The sequence below is a fragment of the Panthera tigris genome, chromosome C1 (assembly GCF_018350195.1).
Source record: "Panthera tigris isolate Pti1 chromosome C1, P.tigris_Pti1_mat1.1, whole genome shotgun sequence".
Lineage (NCBI taxonomy): Eukaryota > Metazoa > Chordata > Mammalia > Carnivora > Felidae > Panthera > Panthera tigris.
The window spans coordinates 158,680,175-158,702,227 of record NC_056667.1 but is presented as its reverse complement, the minus strand read 5'-3'; the positions used below and the strand labels follow the sequence as shown (position 1 = coordinate 158,702,227).

Here is a 22,053-nt window from a genome sequence, read left to right as displayed (position 1 = left end):
TAACACTCTTGATTTCAGTTCAGGTCATGATCCCGGGGTCATGGGATCAAGCCCTGCATCAGGCTCTGCACTGAGCATGGAGCCTGCTTAAGATTCTCTGTCGCCCTCTGCCTGTGTCCCCCATTTGCATGCTCTCTCTCTAAAACAAAAAAATAAATAAAAATAAATTTAAAAAGATAAATATGCCATCCTAGTATTTGTTTTCTAATTGTCTCTTTTGTTTTTAGTTTCTCTGTGCTTCCTTTCCTGCCTCTTTTGGGTGAATGGAATATTTTTAGCTATACTTCTTTGTCTTATTTCAAATAAAAATACTACTTGGGGCACCTGGGTAGTTCAGTCAGTTAAGCATCCCACTCTTGATTTCCTCTCAGGTTATGATCTCACAGTTTATAAGTTCGAGCCCGTCAGGCTCCACACTGACAGCGCGGAGCCTGCTTGCATTTCTCTCATTTCTCTCTTACACTCTCTCTCTGCCCCTCCCCTGCTCGCATTCAAAATAAATAAATAAACACTAAAAAAAATACTGCTTATTCATGCAGTTTCATGTATTTTGAAGCTCTGTTATGTACCCGCATGTACAGCTTTCTGTACCGGAATTCTGTCTGGGGTTGACCTTGCCCATCTTTTCTTTTCCCATCACAAAATGAAACCAAGACCTAGTAGACATTAAGCTAACATGATAGTTATAACATAAGACACACACTTTTAAATCACTGTAATCAATGTAACTGGATAGCTGTCTGTATACTGCCACATTCTTCTGTCATGTCCTTCTTCCATGCTGTATGCTGCTTAGGAGCCAGCCTGGAAGATATGAAGTTGTTTCCTTCTTATGAAATTTATGTCAGACAAGGATCATTTTTGTATTATCAGTCAAACAGTTAATTCATGAGCAGCTTGGTGCTGCCCTTAGAAGCTTGCAATTTGGTTAAGGCATTTATATAATTTTATTATGTATTTTTCTATGTTGTATTATGTAAGTGTATCATATTTATATAATAAGAAAGATAAATAGCAATACAAGGCTGTGTGTAACTGTTACAGATAATAAATAAATGAGGTAAAGATGTTTATGTAGTTAATTAGAAAAACAAGCTGCCTAAACAGCTGCCTATAGAGATTCTTGATCATTTATAGTGAGAGAAACTCATATCTTTTTTCCCCTGTCTTCCTCTTTTATATAGATAGATATAGATAAGTATCACATGATTTTTTGAAGATTGAAATTTCATTTTGATTTGGCTTTCCTGGGTGGAAAACGTTTACATCATTTTACACTTTTGAGCATGAATTGCCTCTCTTTCTAGGTGTAATCAGTTTCTACTCTTCAGCATACAGATTTTATGAATAATATTCAGTGCAGAAAGAGAGCTCTAAAAATAATTGTGCAGGTAGGGTTTTGTTAGTCTTACATGGAACACAGGCAGGAGAAAAGAACAAAGGCACATCAGAGGAAAGGTAGTGGTAGGCAGAGCATTTAATTTCATTTGCCTCCACCAAAGAGCTTGCATTTAGCAGAGAAGGAAAAACAAACAAGAAACAGGAGATCTGCAGTAGCTATTGAATGTTTCATTTCTCATCACTGTTAGTCACATTTGAATGGAACCATTACAGTCTTTTTGGTGTATAACTAAGCCTTTCTTTTTCCTCCAAAAAGAAGATCTTGAATTTTATGTTTAAAAGCACAATGAGATGTTTTTGACATTCTGCAGTTCATTTTGAAAATCACAGTCAAAATCCATTGCCTTTCAGTAAGGTGGTAAAGGATGTATATAATACACGTCATTTTTACACGTAATAGTACCTTAGATAGTCTCTAATGTGTATTATGTATACACAGCTTTTAGCATCTCTTTCTATCTGGCAGCTTACAGCATTAGGCTGAATGTTTTGGTGAACAACTGAGTCGGGGTGAAATGCTGAGCAGTAGAACAATGGATTTTTATTATAAAAAGTAAGCTCTTCACAGCTTCTTTCTGATACTTTTCTGTAAAGATTGTAAGCCAACATATTTGCCAGTACATAATTAAGATGGCTAATGTTAAAATTATTCTTCCAGAAATGGAGATGGAATTGACTAACCAACTGATGATTCTCCTCTTGAGCTATGATTTATGTTTTGTACAGGGAAATCTGTTTTGCAAATGTATTACTGACTATTCTTACAAATAAATGTATACAGGGTTGTTATAATTAAGAATTGCTGGGCTCATCTACTACTACAGTATTTACTTATTATTTGACTAAATTTCATATTATTCAGCTCAGCCCAGGGAAGGAGATTTAGTAGGTTTGCTTTCTTATTCTGATACTACTATACTTTGGTTTTCGGTCTAGTGGTTGTGAAATATTCCCTACAAATATGTTTGCTTAGAATCCCCAAAACAAAATAATAAAATCACTTAAAAAAAAAAACCTTTTAATACACAAAATTCATATTCTGGGCTGATATGCTTTGGCTGTGTGCTAAAAATTAAATAAACAAATACCAAACAAAGCAAAGTTGGTCAAGGCTATGACTTATGAAGAATACCAGCCAATGGTACAACCCTAAATATTCTTTTTCCTTCTCTTGGCCTGAAAATACTTCAGGAGAGAAGCTATCATACCCATCTTTCATTCAAAAATGATCAGTTTTCATGTCTTAGATTCCAAACCTTTTAGAATAGTTTTTGGCTCTTAGATAAAACAATACACTGTGTAATCCATATTGACTCATTAATCATTTGTAACTTTACAGGTACTGATTAGGATGAATGTGATTTGGAGAAATTCTGTTTCCTGTCTAAGGATAAGAAAGGTGCCACATAGATACCAAAGTGGTAATCACCCAGCGGCCCCTCTGGGATCAAGGATTTTAACTGACCCAGCCAAAGTTTTTGAACACAACATGTGGTGAGTTATGTTTCAAGGTCTAATATATATGCCTGTTAAACATTAACAGTGGTATTATTTTCATTTAGTGCCAAGAAAGGATTTTTAAACTTGATCCGTGTTGTTAAGGTCCAAAGGCAGGGTAACTCATCCTAACTTAAGTGTTGCCAATTCTGAATTTCTTCACAAATGGAATTGGAAAAATGACTTCCCAAGTGCTTTCCTCAGCTTTGGTGTTCTTGCAGACCCTTCCTGCTCACCTCTGGTCCTTAGTACTTGTCAGTCAGCAAACTGTATATTCACCACCTGCTGCTTACTGAGCAGGGAGAACACACTGGTATGACCCTAGTCTGTGCTTTTAGGAAATCCAGCCTCTGTTTGGAAAGATAGATATTTCTAGGAAAAAAATAGATGCAATACATAGCAGCAGATTGTAAGGGCCCAGTGTGTTCTTATAAGACATATACACTGTATGTCTTCTAAGAACAACTCAGTAGTGCAAAACCACTTCTCCTTTGACGCTGGAAGATTCTTCCCCCCCATTTCAGCTTTATTGATGTATCACTGATATATAAAGGAAGCTTTCTTTAAGTGGAGAAATTGAGATCAGGATTATTTATTCTGTCTCCAGTACCTAGAACAGTCCCCGACACATAAATATTTGTGAAGTAATGACTTAGATAGTTAAAGCTGGAATAAGGGCATTCTAGGTGTGTAAAAAGTCATAAAACACAGAGATTGAAAAGTATAAGACATATTCAGGAGACTGTTAACAGGATAGTTTTCCTAAAATAAGGACTCTTAGAAGATTTATAAATGATAAGGTTGGAATGATATAGAGCAGGTATGGGGGTGGGAGCAGGATTGGGTGAGTTCTGGAATTCACAGCTGAAGTGGAAGGCATTCAAGAGCCACTAAAGAGAAGTGGCAGCATACATAGGCTATTAACTATTGTATATTTATTTGGTTAACAGTATACTAACTAGATAGATCAGCAGGTAGAACTAGAAGCAGGAAAGGACCAATGAAAGAGAGATCTCAAAGGAAGAATAAATAGAACTTGATGCTTTTGTAGAGTAAAGGAAAAGAAAGCATTTGACTCTGAAGTTTTGATCCAAGATGACTAACTGAAAGTTATTAATTAGTTCCACACTATACAATATGTGGCCACTAGCCAGATGTGGTTATTGAGCACTTGAAACCTAATTAGTCTCAAGTGATATGTGCTGTAACATTTTGAAGACTTAGTATGGGCTCTCTCAGCCTTAGTGCCATCTTTTTGGAAACTTCTGCACCATGAGGAGGAAAAAGCAAATGTTCAGGCTGAAGTGTAAAAGAAGATGAGGTAGAGGTCCAAAGAAACCACTAGCTTGTGAACCCATGGAAGCCACAGGAGCAGAAATAAGGAAAAACAGAGGCGGGGATGCTGTTACAAATTGTTGAACTGCATACCAACTTTCTAGAACTTGATTCAATGGGTCTAGAATGTCCATCACCATCTGATCACAAGGACCACCTTTGAGCGACCCACCTTGTTTATTATACCAAAACAGTTCCTTTTGGTCCTTTGCCGTGGACCCGAGACTTTCAGAAATAATTCTGTTTTCATTTGTGGCTGAATGTAACATGTGTACAATAAATCATCTCTTCTGCTGTCTTAGCTGAAGAAAAAAAACAGTACAGGGGTACCTGCGTGTCTCAGTCAGTTAAGCATCTGAGTCATGATTTTGGCTCAGGTCATGATCTCACAGTTTGTGAGTTCAAGCCCCACATCGGGCTCTGCACTGATAGTGTGGAGCTTGGGCCTCTCTCTCTCTCTCTCTCTCTCTGTCTCTGCCCCTCCCCTGCTCATGTACACTTTCTCTCAAAATAAATAAATAAACATTAAAATAAAAGAAAGTGCAAAAAGAAGAGGTAAAATATATCATTAAAAATTTTTTATACTGAACCACATGTTAATATGATATTGTTTTGGATATATTGAATTAAATAAAATATATTAAAATTAATTTCATTTCTTTTAGCTTTTTTTAAAGTTTGTTTATCTTGAGAGCGTATGCATGCACATGTGTGTGAGTAGGGGGTGGGGAGGGCAGAAGGGGGGAGGAGAGAGAATCCCAAGCAGGCTCCGTGCTGTCAGCACAGAGCCCAACATGGGACTTGATCCCATGAAACGTGAGATCACAACCTGAGCCAAAATTAAGAGTCAGACACTTAACTACTAAACCACCCAGGCATCCCTCTTTTAGCTTTTTTAAAAATGGCTACTAGAAAATCTTAAATTACATCTATGATTGACATTATATTTTTTTTGCACAGTTGCTGAATTAAACTACTTTGCCTGCCATTACCAGTATGGACAGTTAGAGTAGGCTGTGAGATCATTGCAATTAAACCTCCACAGGAACTTCTGGTCCTAAGCAAGATCTTCGTTTACCAAGTTTTTATTCTTCATTAGAGTCTCGTGATTTAGCGGTCTATGTTCTCTTCTTCTATCTGCTACCACCAGCTCTTTTGTCCAAGGTTCCTGCCTACCCATTTATGTTCTGTTTTGTCATAGACTCTCAGGGAAGCAAGGTTCCTCTGGGTCAATGCCTCTCAAGCATTGTGGGCTAGTACAAGAATCCCTTGGGGAGTTATTATTTCACTAGGTCTAGAGGTATGGCCCAGGAATTTGTAATTTGAAAAAGCTCTTTTAGTAATTCTGTTGAGCAGCCAGGTTTAGGAATCTTTGATCCAGTCCAGTGGTTTTCAAACTTTTCTTTAGCAGTGGAATTTTTTTTCCAGGTGAAGTCTTATCATGGAATCCCAATATTTAAGCGGTAAAAACAAACCTGGTCTTAATGAAGCATGTAGAGGCCTGAGGCACCAACAGCTCCACCTCCCTTTTCCTCTCCCACCGTGCCTCCCTCACTGTAGAAGCCTCATGGCCTCTTAGGGTTCTGTTAATTGAAGTTCGAAAAACCTTAATCTAGTCTCGACAGCTGTCCTTCTCCACAGCATACTCCCTAAAAGGTTGTGCAGCCCATGCCAGGATACTTGTAGTGAACTCTCTCCAAAGGTGGATTCGTACTGTAATAATAAAAATAATTTCCTCCAAAGAAAGAGGAAAGTAAAAGTAGTTGCTTCCTATCATCTCCTCATGTACCTGTTTTGCTGTGGTTGCTTTTTTGTTTGTTTTTTGGGTTTTGGTTTTTGTTTGTTTTTATTGTTTGTTTTTGTTTTTGTTTTTTGCTTAAAGAGAAGATTTGTAAATTAAACTGAAAACCAGAAGACTGGTTTACTTTCCCCTTCCTTCAAGTCCAAGTTCTGTCCAAAAGTTCTGACTTCCTTATTTCCTCCTTTGTAGTTAAGAATGTTTCCTCTCTTGCCGAACTTTGATTTTTAAAAGATGTTTTTAGAAAACTACTGTACCTGTCAGTTCTTTCTCAGAGACGTAAAATTGTCTACAGTTTATTTTTCTGTTTAGCCTCTAATTTAGTTAGTAAGTACTATTTACTCTATATGTGACCCACTTTTTACAAATATTTTTTGAGGAAAAAATAAATATACCCCTTTTTATTCAGTTTCTGATATCCTGAGAAAGAATTGCCCTCCAGCCCATTTCACTAAGAAGCCTGAGTTCTCCAGATAAAGAAGATGGAATGAATCTGAAAAACAAAGTATTCTTCCTTCAACAAAATGAATAAAAAGTAATAAAAGCAAGCAAAACTACCAATAGCAACCAGAAAAATCCATAAACATGGCAAATTAGTGATCAAGTAAAGAAACTGTAGATTCATATGTGGCTCAGAGTGGTTCCTGACCTCACCTTCATCTCTCAGAAGCAGTACCAGGAAAAGAAGATCAGCTGGCAGATCATTACTAATACTCATTAGCAGCCCAGTAAAGGTTGAAAAAGAACTCTTGAAAATAAATGGTTTTGCCTATGGCAGCAGAATTTAAGGTCTCAGCAGAGCAGGGAAAATCCTGAGGCTCACCATTTTCTGGGGTTCCATGCTGAATTGGGAGAACTATCCCAAGCCCAAGTGAAACCCTTTTAGGAATAGGACACATCTTAACTAGATGAGTGAAACCTAGCATAGGACTTAATGAAAGGAAAGGAAAGGGAAGGGGAAAGGAAGGGAGAAAGAAAAAGAGAGAGAGAGAGAGAGGAGGCATGGGGAGGGGAGGGAAGAGAAAACGGATTTCACACCCTCATAAAGGCTGTCCACTACCCAGTGGAGTTTCCTCCATCTCGCTCAATTCTAAGACCCTCAAAATATAGGAAAGTGGATACAATCTATAACGCTGAGCCTTCAAACTGGGAATTTACAGAGAAAGATAAAGAGGTCTCTGAGTAAGGTTGGGCGTCAAGAGAATTTATCTGCAGAAAAACAGAAAGGAAAGACAGAAAGAGGGAGAAAGAACATAGCATGCATTATTGATTCGTTTGCATTTTCCAGTATTTAAAGGAAGTCACAATATGTATTCTGTTTTTTGCCTGGCTTCTTTCACTAAGCATAATTACTTTGAGATTTATCCATGTTGTTGCATGCATCAATAATTCGCTCATTTTCGTTGTAGATAAAAGACTCATGAGAGCTTTTTACAAGCTCTCAAAATTCAGTAAACAAAGCTCATAATAAGAATATATAAAAAGCTCCCAAAATTCAACAAGAGCCCAATAAAAATGAGCAAAATATTTGAACAGATACTCCACCAAAGAAGACTCACAGATTAAAAAAAGAAGATACACGGATAATAAGCACATGAAAAGATGATCAGCATCATTAGTCATTAGGAAAGTGAAAATTAAAGTTAACAATGAGGGGCATATGGCTGGCTCAGTCAGTAGAGCATGTGATTTTTGAGCTTCCCATCATGAGTTTGAGCCCCATGTTGGATGTAGAGATTACTTTAAAAATAAATAAATAAATAATAAAAAGCTTTCAAAAAAAAAAAAAAAAGCTAAAGACACAATGAGATACTACTACAAACTTATTAGAATAACTAAAATTCAAAATCCTGTACTGAATATTAGAGAGGATGTAGAGGAACTGGAACTTTCATATACTACTGGTGGGAATATAAAATGGTATAACCACTTTGGAAAACAGCTTAGCAGTTTCTTAAAAAACTAAACATAAACCTGTAATATGATTCAGCCATTCAATTCCTAGATATTTACCCAAGAGAAAAGAATGCATATGTCCGTACAAATACTTATACATGATTATTCATAGCAGCTTTATTTGTAGTAGCCAAATTTGGAAACAACCCAAATGTCCATGAGTAAGTAAATGGACAAATTGTGTATTTTATATATATATATATATATATATATATATATATATATATATATATATATATATATATATAATGGAATACTACTCAGTAATAAAAAGGAATGAGATATTGATAAACATAACAATATGGATGAATTTCAAAATAATTATGCTGAGTGAAAGAAGCTAAAAATGAAGACTATATATTGTATTCTTAGTGCTACACCAGAAAATGCAAACTAATATATAGAGACAGACAGTAGATCAGTGGTTGTCAGTGGAATTGGGGGTGGTGATGAGAAGGGGAGGGCTGGAAAACAGGAATTTTAAAGGCACACAAGGAAACTTTTGAAGGTGATGGACATATTCATTGTCTTGACTGTGGTGATTGTTTCCTGAGTGCCAACATATGTCGGAACTTCTCAAATTGTACACTTTAAATATGTGCAGTTTACCATATGTCATTTATACTTCAATAAACCCATTAAAATATAGTTATATCCATACATTGGAAAATAATGTAGTAGTTAATAAAAGTAAGAGAGATCTGGGGTGCCTGGGTGGCTCAGTCAGTTAAGCATCCGACTCTTGTCATCGGCTCAGGTCTTAATCCCACGGTCATGAGTTCAAATCCCACACTGGGCTCTACACTGGGCATAAAACCTACTTAAAGAAAAGAGAGATCTACGTATGTTGATATTAAGAGATATCAACAACAAAAAGAGCAAGTTGCAGAAAAGTATCGCAGGTCTCATTTTAGTAAGGAATTCTTGTGCATGTGCTATATGTGTATATATATCTTTGTTTTTATATACACAGAGAAAAGTCTGGAAATGTCTACATCATACTGTTTATCTCAGGAATGGGCATGAGGATGAGAGGTAGAGATTAAACTTTACATTTTATATGCATTAGTTACTGTTGCAATTTTAAAAGAATGCCCTCCATACACCTATTCCCATCTTACTTTCTACCTGATAAATTCTTTATTCTTTAAAGCTGATTAGAATTCATCTTATTAAAATTTTGAGTTCTACCAAATCTTCTTCATCTTTATGTCTCCAATTCACATTTCAGTGGTTGAAAGATACAGGTTCTCAATAAATGTCTAATGATGGAAGTGGGTATTAGTTTCTTCCAGCAGCTGTGACCTCTATTTAATGGAATAGAAAATATGCAGAATATGCAGAAGTGGGAAGGCATCACTTCTTTCTGTGTGTCTTTTGTAAGTCATTCATTCCTAAGGAAGAAACAGATTTACTAATAAAAATAATCAACGGAAATACTTAACTATAGCCAAAAAGACAAGTGGGCAGCCAGGAGTCATAAGTATAAGTTAGTGTCAATAGTAGAAAAGATTTAATTGAAATTAGTTAAATTATTAGCTGATATACCTGTAATAATTGTATTTCGTCCATCTGAGGCTCACATTTGTTTCACTGATTAACATCTCTGAAATCATGATATTTCTTACAACTGATGACATCTTATAATTATAATTGGAATGTTTTTTTTCCTTTCTTACCGGTACAGAAAATTTCTGTCTTAGATTTGACGAATTAGGATAATTATAATTCCGAAGTAGTTAATCTTAATTATATATTGTTTTGAGAATTATTGCTCTTATTTTACTAATACACAAACTGAGAGACACAGAAAATTTAAATGACTTTTCACTACCATATATCAAAGTTAACATATAGAACACATAGAATACTTGTTACATTGTTAAAAAATCATTAAGGTTTTTGCTCTACAGATAAATGGGCAGTAGACATAGAGAGTTGATCCAGGAGGAAGTCCATGTGAGCATATGAGGAAATACACAAGAGTAAAAGAAATACAAAATTAAACAATAAGGTACCTTTTTATATCTATTAAAATAGTATCAAAAAAGAAAAGGAGAGAGAAATTTAAGATAACACTCAATTCTGGTTAGCATTGTAAGTTAATATAATGTGTTTAATTATCTTTCTTTTTTTATTTGTGTCATTTGTTCTCTTATTTCCTCTACTAGCTTTTTGGCTATACATCTTTACATTATTTTTTAGATACTATTCTAGAAAATAGTTTCAAACATTTTCATCTCAGAACCTCTTTAGACTCTAATCTTTTGAGGACACTAAAAGAACTTTTATTCATGTGAATTATATCTTGTGATGTTTTCCATGCTAGAAATTAAAACTGAGCCATTAAAAATATTTAATTCATTTTGAAACAACAACAATCCATTACATGTTATATAAATTACATATTTTAATGAAAATATCTATTTGTTCCCCCAAAAGAACGGCATTATTTTAAATGTTTGGAAGTCTCTTTAATGTCTGGTTTAATGGAAAAAGCTAGATTCTCATATCTGCTTCTTCATTCCATCTGTTGTGATATGTTGTTTCAGTTGAATTATATGAAGAGAATTTGGCCACACACAGATATGTGCTAGTAAAAGAGAGGAGTTTTCACATAGCATTTAAAAATAATTGTAGGTATTTTTCCTGATATTATACTAAATCTCAGCAATGCTGGTTTCTTAGTTACAATACAGAATATGAAACCATATTAGTTATAATTCATTGATACATTTTACACTTTGGATATTTTATTTCTGCATCATTTTATAACATTATGCGTGGATAATTTTGAGTAGTTTGATTCTCTGTTTTATGTAAATCTTTCAAATGTTGACACATTTCATTATACAACATTTAAGAATTGCTTTTGTAATATCACCACTTTCTCATCAGTAAAATCTCAAAGTATTGATTGGAAAGCTATCAAATTCATGGGTGGACACAACTTTTGCAAAATCCTAATTTTTGTTTTAAAACACAAAATTTATCTTTGGCAGCAAATATTATCATTTCTTTTCCTTAACGTGGAAGCACATTTCATTTACTTTTAAGATATGTCAGATACCCAAGTCTGAATAACTAAGTTTGTCTATAGTGGCATTTTCAACTAAAAATAGGATTCCCTGAAAACAAAAAAGCAGATAATTCAGTTCACAACATAAACAACCATTACAAATTCTTTTCTGTAAGTCAGTCGTCGTACTTCACAATGCAGAAATGCTTTATGTATGCCTCCCATTTTGTCACATGGAATATTAAACATATGTATACCCAAGGGTCAATATTTTATAAAATAGTTTTTATTGCTTTATCAGACACATTCTCCAGTGAATTCTGTTTTTTAGAACAAAACCTGGTGAATTCTTTACCACCCACTGGATGGTGGTGTAGAATCAACAACTACTAGCACATTTTGGTACCACTGTCTTGTTTCATATTAGGGCAGCTGCACTTTTACCTACCATTGTTTTTTATACTATCAGTGTAAACATCAATCAGTGAAAAAGGCAAATAGCAGTATTATATAGTTTTGACTTAGTGAACCACCTGACACGGTGGGCAACACTTTGATAACTATAGTCCTAGAGATTACAGTGTCATTATCTTAAGGTGCTTCCTTGACTTGATACAGTTTACTTAGAATTAATATTGTACCACATAATATAAAATGTTAAAAAGATTACAGTAATATGATTCTACTTATGTATTCAACTTGTGTTATATTGTTGCTGTTTGGTTTACCTCTGTATGTTATAAGCTCTATGATTCATTGTTATTATTTTTGCTACATACGGTTAGTAATTTTGTTAAGAAATTAAGACAAAGTATAAAAAAATTGTCTTAGAGTTACCCACATATTTATCACTTCTCATCTCTATATTCTACTCTGTGGCTCTGTGTCTCTATCTAGTACCATTTTCCTTGAGCCTGAAGAACTTTAACATTTCTTATATTATAGATTCTGCTAGTAACAAATTCTCTTAAATTTTGTTTATCTGAAAATGTTTTTATTTTTAAATTTTGAAAGATATTTTCACTGCATATAGAATTCTAGGTTGACAGAGATTTTTCTTTCAGTACTTTAAAGATGTTCATTTGTGTTCTGGCCTCCATTGTTTCCAATGAGAAGTCAGCTGTTTGCAGTGCTTTTCCCCTCTCTATAATTTTTTTAAAGATTTCTTTTTACCTTTGTTTTTTAGAATTTTTCTGTATATTTAACATGCCTGGGGTTTGCTTTGCTTCCTGGATTTACTATTGGTTACTATTTGTTTGTTTGTTTTTAATCAAATTTGGAAAAACTTTAGACAGTATTTCTTCCGTTTTTTTTTCCTATTCACTCTGTCTCTTCTATTACTGGGACTTCAACTTGTGTGTTTCTTAGACCCAATTTGTATTATACCATAGATTATGAAGACTTGCACCTTTTTTTTTCCAATTTTTTCCCTCTGTTCTCAGTTTGAATAATTTCCATATCTGTAAATCTTTAAGTTCACTGACCTTTTCTTCCTGTAGTGTCCATTAGCTGTTAAGCCTAGCCAGTGAATTTTTCATTTCAGATATTGTATATGGGTTAAGGTCAAGCATTTCCCTTTAATAGTTTCCCTTTCTTTGCTGAGGTATCCCCATCTATTCATCAATTCAGTCCATCTTTTCCTCTAAACCTTTGAACCTTTTTTAAAAGCTATTTTAAATTCTTGTGTACTAATTCTGACATTTTGAGTTTTCTTAGTCAGTATTTATTGGCTGCCTTTTCTCTTAATTAGGGATCACGTTTTCCTGATTGTTCAAATGCAAATAGTTTTGATTGTGTAGTGGACATTGCGGATGCTATCCTTTATGGAATCTGGATTATTTCTTTTTTTTTTTTTTTTTAATTTTTTTTTTTTAACGTTTATTTATTTTTGAGACAGAGAGAGACAGAGCATGAACAGGGGAGGAGCAGAGAGAGAGGGAGACACAGAATCTGAAACAGGCTCCAGGCTCTGAGCTGTTAGCACAGAGCCCGACGCGGGGCTCGAACTCACGGACCGTGAGATCATGACCTGAGCCGAAGTCGGACGCTTAACTGACCAAGCCACCCAGGCGCCCCTGGATTATTTCTAACTTTAAAGGTGTTGGATTTTTTTTCTGGCAAGTGGTTGAATTACTGCCAAATCTCTCTGGTCAGATAAGATTTAACTTTAAAAAATTGTTTTTTAATATTTAATTATTTTTGAAGGAGAGAAAGAGAGAGAGAGAGAGAGAGAAACAGAGCATGAGCGGGGGAGGGGCAGAGAGAGAGAGAGACACAGAATCCGAAGCAGGCTCCAGGCTCTGAGCCATCAGCATAGAGCTAATCTGGGGCTTGAACCCACGAACTGTGAGATCATGACCTGAACCGAAGTCAGACACTTAACTGACTGAGCCACCCAGGCACCCCAGGTGAGATTTAATTTTAAGTGTTGTTAGGGTGAGACTGTTTTGATATTGTCCTGAATCCAGTTTGGGTCTTATTCCTATCGCATGGCATTTCTAGGGTCTTAACTGAATAATGAAGGTGTTCAGAGTGGTCTTTCCACTCTGGCTTAGCCAAAATTCCAATAACTCTGAGTACTGCACTGCCTATGTCCAGTCAGGTTTTTTTTGGTTTTTTTTCTCTGCCTTCACCTCCAGAATCCATCAGGACCTGTGGAGTCTGTCCTGTTAGTGAATAGCCAGAACTAATTAAACACTAGGAGAAGTCTCTTGCAGATTTCAGGAGCCTACCCTTCTGTCCAGCCTTCTCTTCATTATTCTGCTGCACAAAGTTGCACCACCTCAGGAACTCTGAACCCTGATCTCTGCCTTCTCAGCTTACAAAAGTGCCACTTAGTAAGACAGCCACTCTCTGATGGGCTGTACCTCTGTACTATAGTCTAGAACATGACCTAGACAGAAGGCCAGGGTGAATGTGGGGACTCACCTTTTGTGTTTCTCTTCTCTTAGGGATCACAGTCTTGCACTGTCTGAGGTGTAATACAGTGCCTAAAAACAATTCCTTCATATATTTTATCCAGTTTTATCATTGTTTATGGTAGAAGGGTAAGCCCATTACTACGTACTCTGTCATGGCCAAAATTACAAGTCCTATTCAGCAATTTTAAGTCATAATTATGAAGATTTTTTTAGCTTTATAGAAAAATGTTTGTGTATATGTATATATACAAATACAGGAAGGGAACTTAAGAACTATTAATCTGTTAGGATATTTAAATGAAAGGAAAGACTTTTTCTCTTTAAAATTTTGTATTATTATTATAATGATAACTGTAATACATATGATTTTGTCATGGAATTAAGGATTATTAATATAATTTTAAGCTGAAACTAATACCCTCCATTTCTTCCTTTTTACCTAAGAATATTTTATTTTTAATTCACCAGTCACCTAGTAAATTTGTTAAATTTGTCTTTAAATTTTGTTCTATGATGAGGCTTTTATATACCAACAAGTAACAAAGACAGAAAAGCATTCTATTCATATAGCTTATACTGGGTACTTTAGTTTATATCTGATTATTAAAAATTATAATAGTGGCACCACATTCAGCAGAATTTTCAATAGGCAGGATCCCCAAAAATGTTAGTACCCAAGCTAAATTATTGAGGTCTGTGTATGTGTGTGTGTGTGTGTCTGTGTTTAACTTTTCCAAACCAAATACACAATTATTTAGACTGTTAACTGCAATCAACTTAAAGCTGAAGCAAGGAATCATCATTTGATTCCACTTTACATATAGAAGGAATAAGAAGTATGGACATATGCACATTCATGAACTGAGGTCATAAGACTTATGACTACTACAAAATTATAAGACAAATTCTACCAGCCATATTGTAAAAATTTATTACTCAAAAATTCTTTTATTTTTGATATTTCTTTTTTTTAATATTTTTAATGTTTATTTATAGCTGAAGGAGAGAGAGACAGTGCATGAGTGGGGAGGGGCAGAGAGAGAGGGAGACACAGAATCCAAAGCAGGCTCTATCCGCACAGAGCCCCACGCGGGGCTTGAACTCACAAGCCCATGAGATCATGACCTGAGCCAAAGTCAGATGCCCAACCAACTGAGCCACCCAGGTGCCCCTATTTTTGAGATTTCTTTTTCTCAAATTCAACTTTCCAGGAAAAATGTTAAGTGTATTTTGTATTTTCTGCTTAATTCTCTCTCTCTTTTTTTTTAAGTTTGTTTATTTTTGGGAGAGAGACACAGAGAGAGGGAGAGCACACAAGCAGGGCAAAGAAAGAGGGAGATGAATCTCAAGCAGGTTCTGCACTGTCAGTGCAGAGCCTGACGTGGGGCAAGATCGTGACCTGAGCCACTATCAGTAGTTGGACGCTTAACCAACTGAGCCATCCAGGCGCCCCAAGGAAATTTTAAAACAGTAATCTCAGTTCTCTTATTTGAACACAATTATTTTTATTCATCCAATATCTTTATAACTTTATTTAGTTCTGATTATAATACATATACAATTTTGGGATCTGCTGTTTTAACCTCATGTGTCATAAATACTTTTCCATGTTGCTATGTAAACTTTATATTTATAATTTTAAATATCTGCATAATATTCCTTTAAGTTACCATATTTTTTTTTCATTACCCTATCACTGAGATTATTTCCAATTTTTTGGTATTATATTTGGTATTCTAGTGAATATCATTTTATAGGTATTTCTCTGTTCTTTTGAGTTACTTTATTACAATAAATTCCCAGAAGCGCAATTCATAGGTCAAACAGTATGGAACACTTTTTTCCTTTGTTGTTAATGATGGTGGTTGTAATACCTGACTATTTTCAGCTTGTTTGTTGTTTGTCTCTATGCTTAAATTCTATTGTAATTGTATTTATTACTTACAAACCTGAATGATTCTTATTGCCGTCTGTTGGGTTTTAGTATATGTGAATCAGACTCTTCTAATATAAGGAAATGCCATAAAGCAGCAGGTCTGGAGGAAGTTCTCATAAATACAGTAGAAATATCTTACAGGTTTCTGTGGGGATTTGGTAACTGTACAGTGGAAAATCTGTTCTGCCAGGGCTTAGGGTATAATATTCCCCTCACTTAGCAGTTAAGAAAATGAAGCAACATAAAGAACAGTGTAAGGAAGTTAGAGCAATTTAAGAAATAACTAAATCTATTAAATACTCAGGAAGAAGCAAGTTAAACTAACAGTTTAAAACAAATGCTTAAAGCTAAAACTAAAGACTCTCATTGTCTCAGAGCTTGATTTTTGTTACAGGGAAATGGATTGTTCTATTTTCTTTCTTACATGCTGTAGAAATTCATAGATGAGAAGCTTGTACCCAGCCTTAGTAATCCTATTTTTTCAATAAATGACCTGTTGCCTTTAATATCATAACTATCATTTAATAATGCTCTATATGGATTTATATATACAGAATATAAAGTATAATTGCCAGTTCCAAGTTATGTATGTGATTGCTCACATAAGTTAAGTCAAAACAAAAATCTGTTCTAATTTCATTCATTGAAGCAAGTGAACAAAGCTGCTGAATGATTATTTGGGCTGTGAATGACTGGGTTTTATTTGAAACGACAGTGGTTAAATTTTCATCTTTGGAACTCTGATTTTTTTTGCATTATCATTTACTTTTCTTGAGAATTTCAGTATACCAGTTTTGATCCTGCTTAAAGGAAAGCAGTTTCTCACCTTCCAGTGGTGTATTTATAGCCAGGTCACTGGAATATACCTTCTCATATCTGATTGCATAAACATGACTTAAAATAGGACCAAGCTTATCATTCCACCCCAAGTAACTCCTTATTCTGTCTTGGTTACCCCTACTTGATTAATATTCAGTTTTGAGACCTTAGAATCATTCTTGACTCTGTTGTTCTTCTCCTCCCTGCAGCTAGTTAACCTCTAGGTCACAGCTACAGGTTTTGTCGGTGTCTCTCCCTCTGCTCTGCCTTTCTGTTTGTTGCCACCGCCTTAGTCCCGGGACTTATTCCTAGACCACTGAACAGACTTCTCACTGGTCTCCCTTCCACCTCCCCACGTCATTTTCTCTTGTACACTACTAAACTGTTCACACTTAAGATCCTCTGAAATCTGACCATGACCCAGCTGCCAACTTCATCTGCCGTTACCCAAGAGAACCAATCAAAATGGATTTTTTTATTGTTTCCTGTATATACTGTCCATATTCCCAGCTTCATAATGACATGAATAATTGCCCCACCTCCTTTCCCTCTAACCTGGGCCCAAACTCCCCTCCCTCTCAAGCCTTCCTATTTGCCCCAGCTAGCATTAATTGGCTATATTTGCATACAGTGGATGCTAACCAAGTAGACTACCTTGTATTCTCATTTACTTCTGTTAATCTGCCTGCTTCAGGAGAATATAAACCCCATTATGGCCAAAGATAAGTCTTAAATCTCTCAGTATCCCCCCCTGTCTTGGTAGACATTAATAGACTACTTACTTGCCAAGAGGATGGACTTGGATTTGAATTCTGGTTCTGTCACTTAATGGCTATCTTACCTTGATTAAGTTACTAAATTTCTCTTTCCTCTTATGAGAAATGAGCATGATTATAACCCCTTCATAGGGTTTTTGAAAGAATTAAGTAAGACATATATGTATGTAATGTGCTTACTAGCACAATGCTTAGCACATAATAAATAATAGTAGCTTATCAGTATAATAATTATGACCAGGCTAAGTGCTCAGTTAATGTTTATCAGCCACCATTATGATGCATGTCAAAATGTTGATATTTTGCCCCTTTATAATCAATGAGATAGCTACAAATATCATATGATATTAATGTTAATTTTTCTAACAATTGTCAATAAGCTACATGGAACTTGAATTTTAGATATGTAGTTTCTTTGTTGTTTAGAAAAACGGTTTATTCCTGAAAATGACATCACTCATTCATAGTCTTACCAATTGCGAAAAAGGCATTGCAAACTTTGTAAAAACCAAACAAAAAAACAAAAACAAAAAAAACAAAAAAACAAACAAAAAACTCACCTTTTGTGTATAAAGATGTTGCTTCTATTCCATGAAAACATTTTAGCAGTGGAAAATATCTTCTCGTATAGGAAGTATAAATTCTGAAACTGAAAATACTTATAGAAAGCGCAAGATCTTGAAAAGCTGACCTTCATATACTATGTGAATTATTCTATCATTTAAATGTAAAAGAATCCATTTACAGAAATTAAGGCAACTAATAAGAAAAATATAAAATTACTTAAAAGACTGAAGGTAACTGCAAAATATTTTAAGACTTATATCTCTTTGACAGTGAAGTATTAGAATACAATTATTATAAAAGAGATTTTAAAACTGTTAAAGAATGCCATATTCATAAACAAAAGGGCAAATAAATTTAGCCTTAGAGTAAAATAGAGTAAACCATACTAGTACTCAAATAATCATGCACCATAGGGCTCCTGGGACATTACTTCGCAGTCATTTCCAAAAGGTGGCTGGGGCTTGCAACACAGCCAGATTTAAACAGAAGAGCTATAGGAGTTCCAGGATTGTACCAGCACTATCAGAAGAAACATCTGACACAAAATATATTCATTCAACACTGAATTAGTTTGTATCATTTGTCTTTGACTCTGCTAGAATGAAAGATGTATCCTTTGTCACTCTTTTTCTGATTTCAATTATAAAGCAGGTTTTACAATCTTTTCATTTTTTGGTAGGGATCACATGCAGTGGTCAAAAGAAGAAGAAGCAGCAGCCAGAAAAAGAGTAGAGGAAAACTCAGCTGTGCGAGTCCTTCTGGAAGAACAAGGTCGGCAACTACATGTAGTAGCTTCTGGAGCCTGGTTTTTCTCTTTGACCTTCTGCTGATTCAGTTCACATGTTAGTCTGTTTTCCTCCTGTGTCATTACTTTGGAGAGTTCTTAGCTTTTACCTACGCCAATCCACTTGTTCCATTTGGGAGAATTCCATTATTCTAGTGTAGTGGGACAAAGTCAGTGAAATAAATCATGTATTGACTCTTTACTTGCTTTTTTGGTAATCATAGTATTACATTTTTCTGAGAGATACACACAAGGAAATTTTGAAATTTCCCTCTTGCTATGCATCTTTTATTTATTTAGTTGTTTTTGTTGTTTATTTATTTATTTTGAGAGAGAGACAGAGCTCACAAGCTAGGGAGGGGCAGAGAGAGAGGGAGAGAGAGAATCCCAAGCAGGCTCCATGCTGTCGGTGCAGAGCCAGACCCAGGGCTTGATCTCATGAACCGTAAGATCATGACCTGAGCCAAAATCAAGAGCCAGATGCTTAACTGACTGTGCTACCCAGGTGCCTCACTATGCATCTTTTAGTATGCTGTTGTGCATTTTACTGGCCAGGAATATTTAATAAATTCAGAAACTTTGAGCAAAAAAGGTAAAGTCATATTAAAATGTTGTGACCTTTTAGGCTAAACATCAAGGTACTTTTCTTGGAGGCCTTTTGATATTCAGAGTTTAATTGAGGTAAGACCTTGCCAACCTTCGAATCTGGCTTCTAAAAAAATTGGCTAGTGCTACTATTACAAAAACAGAAAATAACAAGCATTGGTAAGGATGTGGAGAAATGGAACCCTTATGCACTGTGGAATTGGTGAAATTGTAAAATGGTGCCGCCTCTATGGAAAACAGTATAGAAGTTCTTTAGAAAGTTAAAAATGGAAGTACCATATGACCTAGCAATCCCACCTCTAGATATATAGCCAAAAATTAAAAACAGGGTTTTGAAGGTATATTTACACATCCATGTTCATAGCAACACTAATCACAATAGGCAAATGGTAGAAGCAATCCACATGTCCCTCGACGGATAAATGGATAAACAAAATGTGGTATACACACAAGAGGATATTACTCAGCCTCGGAAAGGAAGAAAATCCCATCACATGCTACAACATGGATGAACCTTGAGAATATTATGCTAAGTGAAATAAGTCAGTCACAAAAAAGGCAAATACTATATAATTCCACTTATATGAGATACCTTAAGTAGTCAAATTCATAGAAACAAAAAGTAGAATGGTGGCTACCAGGGGCTGGGGGGAGGAGGAAACACAGAGTTGTTGTTTTAAAACATACAGAGTTTCAGATTTGCAAGATAAAAAATTTCTGGACCTCTGTTTCACAACAAAGTGAATATACTTAACACTACTGGACTGTACACTAAAAAATTGTTAAGATGATAAATTTTATGTGATGTGTCTTTTACCACATTTTTTTTTAAAGCACACTAGAAAAAACTTGGTCTGTGTCATTCTCACTTCATAGCTAGGAACCCATATACAATTTGACCAACCCATATACACTTTGACCAACCCATGTACTCTTGAGAAGACTTTCTACCTTGTTTTTCCTAAAGTGATTTCTCCTTTAAAACAGGTTCGTTCTTTCTTTAAAAAAAAAAAAAAAAAAAAAAGTTGTTTGAAGTACCAAATACATAGAGAAATTTTCACAACTCTTAAATGAATTGTCCCAAAGCTCATTGAATTTCCCCAATATCCACGTCAAGAAACAGATTATTACCATTAACCCCAAAACCTCCTCATTTTCTGAACGAATAACAATACTTTTCCAACCCCTCCGACTCCACAAAGAGCAACCACTATTCTGGCTTCTAATACCCTAGATTAATTTTGCCAGAACAGCTTGGTTTTGGTCATGATGATTTCTCAATCATTCTTGTAGCAGTATCAGAGTACCTGATAGATGGAGCAAGTGTCAGCAGACTATGGCCAGGGGCAAATCCAGTCTACTGCCGGTTTTTATAAATAAAGTTTTATTGGAACACAGACATAATCATTTATTTACATATTGTCTATGGCTGCTTTTGAGCTATATATACAGAGTTGAATAGTTGTAATAGAGACTGTACATAGCCCACAAAGACTACTTACTGTCCGACCCTTTACAGAAAAGTTTGCCAACTCCTGAGATAGAATTTGGTTTCCAGATCAATCCTATGTTCTGAAACCCCCCAGGGAAAGATGTTTTAATTCCTCTGTGCAAGCCAAACATAGTGAAAATCACTAATCTCACCAATAGTCAACTATTATTCTAGTGACTTTAGTATACGATTGTAGCTAAGGTTTGAAAACTGAGCTGAGACAGCTTTTAACCAGTGAAGGGGGCATTTCTTCCGTATCTTATTCTCTGCCACCATTAATGACTTACTTTATCCTCTGGCACTGTTTGGTACTCCTTAGAGCTAGTTCTCCTTCCTTATCTTAAGCATGAATATGTCCTGGAGGGTGGGCAGGATAGAAGAGCACCTGATCCACGATGGAACCATTCTATTTTTATGAGCTCCAGCCATGCAGTCCCAGAGTGGGATGTAGCCAGGGAGTGTTGGGGCTGGATTTGAGGGTGCATACCAGTGGCAGTTCTGCTTACAAATCAGCCAACATTGCATTCCTTTGCAGGAACTCTGTCACACTGTTTCTGAGGAAGTATAATTTTGCTTCTTTGCCAGCAGCTGCACAGACATATTTTCCACATTACTCAAGCTTCTGCTAGTGGCCACCTGGATGTGACAGAGAGAGTCAAGCCTAAACAGAATTAAAAGTTATCAGTCATCTTAATTCGTTTCCAGGAAGTTAAAAATTATCTACAGTATATTTCCTGATATGAAAAACCAAGAATTTTTTTCATGCTCTCTTGAATATTTGTTTAGGACATAAATAGATGAGCAGTGCTGATAATGTTCCCTTAAAGTGCTCTGTGCTGAGGCTGCCTATTTTGGCCTATTTACGTTAACAATGAACTTGAGTGAAGCTAATGAGAAGGTTATTTTAGGGCTTGGAAACCGCAGTAAAGGAAAATGACAGTTCCCACAGAACCATAGTGTGACTGAAATAGAAAGGTGGTGACTGGCCTCTCTCTACAGAAGCAGGAAAAGCAGGCTGGAGAGGACTGATGATACTGCTTTGAAGCATTTGGTTTGCTTATTAGCGCATACAGTCTCTTTCTGAGCAAGTTTTCTGGCTGCTGTGGAGACCCAGAACTAAAGACTCCATTTTAAAATGACTCAAAA

General features: G+C 35.5%; 1 protein-coding gene across 13 annotated transcripts in view; it reads left to right on the top strand.

The window, feature by feature from the left end:
- Window positions 1–22,053, top strand: part of METTL8 (methyltransferase 8, methylcytidine) — a 96,833-nt gene that overhangs the window by 38,203 nt on the left and 36,577 nt on the right. For 10 of the 13 annotated variants that reach the window (XM_042994684.1, XM_042994693.1, XM_042994692.1 and 7 more), the window contains 2 exons: window positions 2,741–2,895; window positions 18,705–18,796. In XM_042994684.1, coding sequence (XP_042850618.1) covers window positions 2,753–2,895; window positions 18,705–18,796 — 235 coding nt within the window. In that variant the 5' untranslated portion in view covers window positions 2,741–2,752. Of the gene's footprint in view, window positions 1–1,930; window positions 1,955–2,740; window positions 2,896–8,960; window positions 9,023–9,900; window positions 10,002–18,704; window positions 18,797–22,053 lie in introns of those variants that run through there. The other 3 variants (XM_042994695.1, XM_042994685.1, XM_042994694.1) reach the window with 3 other exon arrangements.